This window comes from Bison bison, unplaced genomic scaffold, assembly GCF_000754665.1.
Source record: "Bison bison bison isolate TAMUID 2011002044 unplaced genomic scaffold, Bison_UMD1.0 scf7180017864107, whole genome shotgun sequence".
In the NCBI taxonomy this organism is placed as follows: domain Eukaryota; kingdom Metazoa; phylum Chordata; class Mammalia; order Artiodactyla; family Bovidae; genus Bison; species Bison bison.
The window spans coordinates 612,090-619,000 of NW_011494679.1; the positions used below are offsets into that span (position 1 = coordinate 612,090).

At 35.3% G+C, this 6,911-nt stretch overlaps 1 protein-coding gene across 2 annotated transcripts in view; it reads left to right on the forward strand.

Moving 5' to 3' along the window:
* The window catches only part of DYNC2H1 (dynein, cytoplasmic 2, heavy chain 1), a 394,047-nt gene that overhangs the window by 186,417 nt on the left and 200,719 nt on the right, over positions 1-6,911 (forward strand). For both annotated transcript variants that reach the window (XM_010838873.1, XM_010838872.1), the window contains exon 70: positions 3,923-4,012. In XM_010838873.1, the coding sequence (XP_010837175.1) occupies positions 3,923-4,012 (90 nt within the window). The remainder of the gene's footprint in view (positions 1-3,922; positions 4,013-6,911) is intronic.

A 6,911-nucleotide genomic window follows, 5' to 3' on the forward strand; every position in this document is an offset into this window, starting at 1 on the left:
GAGGCTCTTCCGTCCATGGGATTCTCCAGGCAAGAACCCTGGAGTGGGTTGCCATTTCCTTCTCCAAAAGGAACTATAGAAAGAAAGAAAGTGAAGTCGCTCAGTCGTGTCTGACTCTTTGCGACCCCATGGACTGTAGCCTACCAGGCTCATCTATCCATGGAATTTTCCAGGCAAGAGTACTGGAGTGGGTTGCCATTTCCATCTCCTTTGAAGTTGTATCCTTTATTTAACTACCTCCTATGGAGTTTTCTGGAGAAGGCAATGGCAACCCACTTCAGTACTCTTGCCTGGAAAATCCCATGGACAGAGGAGCGTGGTAGGCTGCGGTCCCTGGGGTCGCTAAGAGTCGGACATGACTGAACGAATTCACTTTCACTTTTCACTTTCATGCATTGGAGAAGGAAATGGCAACCCACTCCCGTGTCCTTGCCTGGAGAATCCCAGGGATGGGGGAGCCTGGTGGACTGCCGTCTATGGGGTCTCACAGAGTCGGACACGACTGAAGCGACTTCAGCAGCAGCAGCAGCAGCAGCATGGAGTGTTCTGGTTATCTCTGCTGAATATGTTTTTACATCTAAACTTGGCAGATGAAACAGTGTTTCTTTTATGCTCATCGATTCTGTGGGGAATTTGGTCAGGGCCTGGCCGGGCTGGCTTACAGCTGCCTAACGGGGTCTGCGCTTCGCTGGGAGGAACTGAGAGGGAGTGGGTTCAGAGAGGCCCACTGGTGATGGGGGCGGGTGGACCTGATGGCAGGCTACTGACTGCGGCACCTCTGCGTGAAGTTGGTTTCCTCACAGTGCAGAGTAGGTGAGTTTCTCATATTGCACACTGAGATACCAAACATGTATTCCAGTGGAAAAGACAGAAGCTGAATTGTTTTTTATAACCCAGCCTTGGGTCATTTCTGCTGTATTCTTTTGGTTGAAGCAGTCAGAGCCTGCCCAGATTTAAGAAGGGGAAAGGGACTTCACCTCCTGACAGAATGTCAAAGAATTTGGAGGTTATGTTTTAAATAGCTAGATACTTATAGGATTGTTTTTCCCTAGTGTTTTGTTTCTCTAATTATTTTCCTAGTTAACTTCCTAGACTTGGATAGTTGGGGCAAAAATGCATATATGTAAGTCTTTAGACAAATAGTGTCTAATCATCCTTTGGAAATATATGCTGTTGGTGTATTAAAATCATACAACAACAGGGACCTTTTTCCATCATTCCTTATTCAGATGGTTAAGAATCTGCCTGCAGTACAGGAGAACCAGAATATTGGTCAATCCCTGGGTTGGGAAGATCCCTTGGAGAAGGGCATGGCAACCCCCTCCAGTATTCAGGCCTGGAGAATCGCATGGACAGAGGAGCCTGGCAGGCTACAGTTCATAGGGTTGCACAGAGTTGGACATGACTGAATGACTAACACTTTCTTTAAGCAAAAATGGATATTATATATCTTTTAATAATTAGCCTATTAGGTATTGAAAAATATTTCACTATATTTGAAAGTCTTTAGTCATTTGTAAGATAAAATCACTTGTAGAATAGATATCAGATTATTTGTGTTTTTTCTTTGGTGAATTATGATTTTTTTATATTCTATTGTATTAGTATTTTTAAATTTGATTTATAAGAGATTCTTATATATTAAGGACATTAAATCTTTGTCATATGTTGCTAATATTGTAGGCTTATTGTTTGCTTTTAATTTATTTCAATAATATTTTTTATGAAACCAAATTCATCAAATTGTTTTTTATAGTTTTTATATTTGATGTAATACTAATATAAGTGTTTTTAGGATTATATTTTGGGTGCAAAAAATTTATTTTTTTAGATAAATTAGGGAGCAAAATTTCATATCCAAGTAGGCTTACTTAAGTCTGTCTTTCTGAGGAAAGACATTCAATTAATATTTACTGCAAACTTAGCATATGGCAGGCATTTTCTAGGTGCACGGGTGATATACTGGAGCATAAATCAAGAAAAAGTATTGTCTTCATTGGCAGGGGCTAATTAATATTTTCATGAATAAATTATTTCAGAAAACCTTTGAGTACAGTGATTAAGGTTTACTAATGTCTTTTCCACTAAAATAAATCATCTAAAGTTCTCACATTCAGATTTGAAATAAAATGACAGCTGACAAAGAACTTATATTTTGGAGGTAGGCGTTGTTGGTAAAATCTATTGTATCACTCCTGGGAAATAAGATAAGCATTTCTCCCACATATATTCATAATGTCCTTTGGACAAAGACTAGGTTTCAAATTGCAGGGTTGGGCTGCAGAATACTTGTGTGTTAAAAAATTTTGAATTTTAATTATTAACTCTAGTTATACCATTTATAATATTGTGTTGGTAGAAGATTTATACAAAAAACAATAGTGTGAAGTTTGTGAGCGCTCATTCATGACATATTGATCTTATTTCTAATTTATTGTATCAAGTAAAACTAAAGAGTCATTTATATTATACTTCTTTTGCATTAATAATTTTGTATAAAACTTGAGAGTATGTAGTAAGAAGTTCATTTAAAATTGATTTTTATCTTTTAGTAAAAAGGTATTTATGTTAAAATTAAGTGATCACATAAAATATAAGAACTGAAAAAATACATTACAAGGTCTAAACTTAATAAAAATACTGATTATTATATACTGTTTAGAAAAGCTTATAGCTTTGTATTTTGTCAGTGACAATAGTTCTGTGATAATATGGCCATTGAATAACATTTACCTTTGAATAGGTATGTATTGTATTTGCACCTGTGTGTTTAGGTGGGCATTTGAGTTTATTTAAAAAAGTAATATAATCTAAAATTTTGTTTTCCATTGTTTTGAAAATCTACTCTATCTTATAGGTACTATATTCTGTCTCACATTAGCTTGTTTTTTAGTGGATCCAAGTTTTAATTTCACAAATGATCTTTGTTATTAAATAGTAGAATTAACAGGAGTGTTTGTGATGTGAACTGTGAATAATGAGCTCTCTTGGTTAGAACATGCTACTAACCAGAAGCTTGAAACCAAGGTCAGAAACCTATGTTTGATATATCTGTGTACCAGGTCAAAATGTTTTCTGCTCATTACACACATTTTATTTCTCATTCTGGTTGTACTTCTCTAAATATTTTGCTTGTTCCTTTCTTTCTTTTTTTTCTTGTCTGTTATCATCATAAGGAAGTAAGCAAATTTTGTCTAAATGTTATACCAGGATTGAATCAAGGCATGTATTCTCCAAATGTACCCTGAATAAAGTGAGATGTAACACTCATATTACAGTTAGGGAAAAGGCAGGCTTTTATACCATCCCTGTCCACTATTCCTAACCCAAGCCATTTTTCATTAATCAAATAACATAGCCATTAGTGATATTTTTCAAATCATGGCAATTATATGCAGTGAAAGTACAAAAATAGGTAAAAAACTAAAACTTGTATGAATTTGACACCATAAATTTCAAATTCATGAAAGATGAGCAAGATTTAAGATTATTTAAATTCTTATGCTGGGGATAAGAAAATTCTTTATAATATGGTTCTGGTCATACTGTTTTGAGACTGGATTGGTAACTATAATACACGTCATTAAATGAGTTTAACCCAGGTTGATGTAGTATTTTTAATGCCAGTAGAAATTAAAAATGGTAGGTCAAATTCAATTCATATTGTAATTGATTATAATTTTCATTTATTGAAAGCTTTAACTCTGTACATTAAAAAATATATCAGTTTTTTATTGTGTTAATGTAGAATTTTAGTACATTTATTTGTTTAGTCCCTTGAGTCTGACTGATGAAGATAATTGCTCCAGAATCAGTTTTGAGTGTGGGACAACAGTTTATAAGCATGATCAAACTGTGAGGTACCTTTTAAATGTTCATGAGTTTCCTAATGGTTTCTCCATTTTCAAATTGTCATCTGCAGGATTCTGAAAATACAGAACAGAGGATTAAGTCTCTTATCAACTCATTAAAACATATGGTTTATGAATATATATGTCGTTGTCTATTTAAGGTAAGAAATACTGTGTTTTCACTTATAAAATGTTACCTGAACCTTTATTTAATACAATATTAGGTTAAATTATATTAAATTGTACATAACCTTTTACCTACTGGAAAGGTATTAGAATTGACATTTCTGATATTTTTCTAGAATGTCTTCGGGTACTCAGGATGTAGTGGAGAGAAAGGTGACAGCTTCACTAGCTGGCTTAGCCCTGCACTTGTCAGTGACCAGTGAAAGAGGGAAGGAGAGTGGGTTAGGTAGATCATCTTCTAGCAGATGTTTCTCAGTCTTAGTACTCAGGACATTTTGGGCCACATAGTTATTTGTTGTGCCATTAGCATTCCCTTTCCCCATTATGACGATCAAAAATACCTCAACAGTGCCAGATGTCCCCTGGGCTGGGGAACAAAACTTCCTATTCCCTGCATTACAAGGTAAACTAATACATGATTCTGTGTTTTGAAGGAAATCTGTCATAGATGTCTTCAAATTATAAGGCACCCAGGGGAATAAACAATGAATCATTTTAAGAAATTTTACAATATTATAGAAAGTACAGAAGGTTTTCACATAGGACTATTTTATGAAAAAAAAATCAGTCCTTGGGAATAGCTTGAGACATGATTTTTAAAAAAGCACTTTGTAAAGGCAGTTAACTATGAGAGAGAAATAGAGTTACTATGGTCCAATTATATAGACTTCTTAGAAGATCCTGAAAAAGATACACTTTTTATATTCTTCAGCACGAGATAGTAGTTTTTATGATTAGAGTGAGTTTATTGAACATGTTTACTTTAGACAGAGAATAAACCCTTCAAAGAGTTTATTGACATTGAATGTTATTGGAAATTCAAAGAATTATAGTTGAGCGTTTCTGCAGAATTCCCTCTCTAATGAAAATTGTGGGTATATATATATTTTTTAAAGGTGTCATAGTTTACTGTCATTCTAAAAATCAGCCATTCAGCCTTCAATTTTAGTTTGTGTAAAAGGAGGAATTGTAAGAGAATAATCTCAAAGCCCATTTTGTCACTGGTTATCATCCTAGATATAAGGATGGTATGTCAGTAGCTTCATTGGTTATAGGTTAACAAGATATTTAAACATTTTTTTATAATTCATTATCTCATATAAAATTTAAAAATATTTTCAGAAAATGTTTCAGATTTAATGAGCCATATAGAAAAATCTTTAAACACTTATTTTATTCTCCTCCAAATCAGTCCTTCATTAGAATAAATCACTTTAACATTCGATATGTCCTTATGGTCTGTTTCTTCTCTCTTCATATTCATATATGCAAATATGTATACATACACACACATATATAGCAAATGGTGGCTCAGCTGGTAAAGAATCTGTCTGCCAATGCAGGAGATGCAAGAGACACACAGGTTGAATCCCTGGGTCAGGAAGATCCTCTGGAGAAGAAAGTGGAAAGCTGCTCTAGTATTCTTGGCCGGGAAATTTCCATGGACAGAAGAGCCTGATGGGCTACAGTCCATGGAGTTGCAAAGAGTTGTACATAACTGAGCATGTGCCGCTCGCCCCCCCATCCCCCCACATATATATATATATATATATGTGTACACACAACACATCTTTATCCATTCATCTTTGGATGGACACTTAGGATGCTTCCATGTCTTGGCTATTGTAGATAATGATGCAGTGAGCATAGAGAAGCATATATCTTTTCAAATTAGTGTTTTTATTTTTTGGGGAAAAATACCCCCAAAGTGCAATTGCAGTATCCTATGACAGTTCTATTTTTTAGCTTTTGAAGAACCTCCATACTGTTTTCCATAGTGGCTGTACTAATTTACAGTCCTACCAACAGTGTGGGTTCTGTTTCCTCCACATCCTTGTGAACCCTCGTTATTTGTTGTCTTTTTGATCATAGCCATTCTGGACAGATGTCAGGTAGTATCTCTTTGTGGTTTTAATTGGTCTTTCCTCAGTGGTTAGTGATGTGGAACATCTTTTCATGTGTCTGTTGATCATTTGTCTTCTTTGGAAAAATGTCTATTTACATCATCTGTCCATTTTTAAATAACAATTTACAGTTATTATGTCTGCTCATTGGATTGATCCCTTTATCATTATGGTGATGCTAGTGGTATAGAACTCATCTGCTATGCAGGAGACATAAGAGACGTGGGTTCAATCCCTGGGATATTCCTCCAGGAATATCCCCTGGAGGAGAACATGGCAACCTACTCCAGTATTCTTGCCTGGAGAATCCCATGGACAGAGGAGCCTGGCGGGCTATAGTCCATAGCATCATGAAGAGCTGGACACGACTGAAGAGACAGCACACACATACAATGTCTCTTTATGTCTCTTGTTACAGTCTTTGTTTTAAAGTCTGTAAAATTATGTTTTAAAGATAGTTCAGCTTTATTTTATGGAATAGATTTTCTGTCTCCTCAATGTAGTCTATTTGTCTATAGTTCTTAAGTGAGTCTCTTGTAGGCAGCATATGTATGGCCCTTGTTTTTTTATTCATTCGGCCACTCTACAGCCTTTAATTGGAGCATTTAGTCTACTTACATTTAAAGTAATTATAGTTTTTCCAAGAGAATGCACCAGTCATAGCAAACACCCTCTTCCAACAACACAAGAGAAGACTCTACACATGGATATCACCAGATGCTCAGTACCAAAATCAGATTGATTATATTTTTTGAAGCCAAAGATGGAGAAGCTCTATACAGTAGCAAAAACAAGACTGGGAGCTGACTGTGGCTCACATCATCAGCTTCTTATTGCAAAATTCAGGCTCAAATTGAATAAAGTAGGGAAAACCACTAGGCCATTCAGGTGTCACCTAAATCAAATCCCATATAATTATACAGTGGAAGTGACAAATAGATTCAAGGGATTAGATCTGGTAGACAGAGTG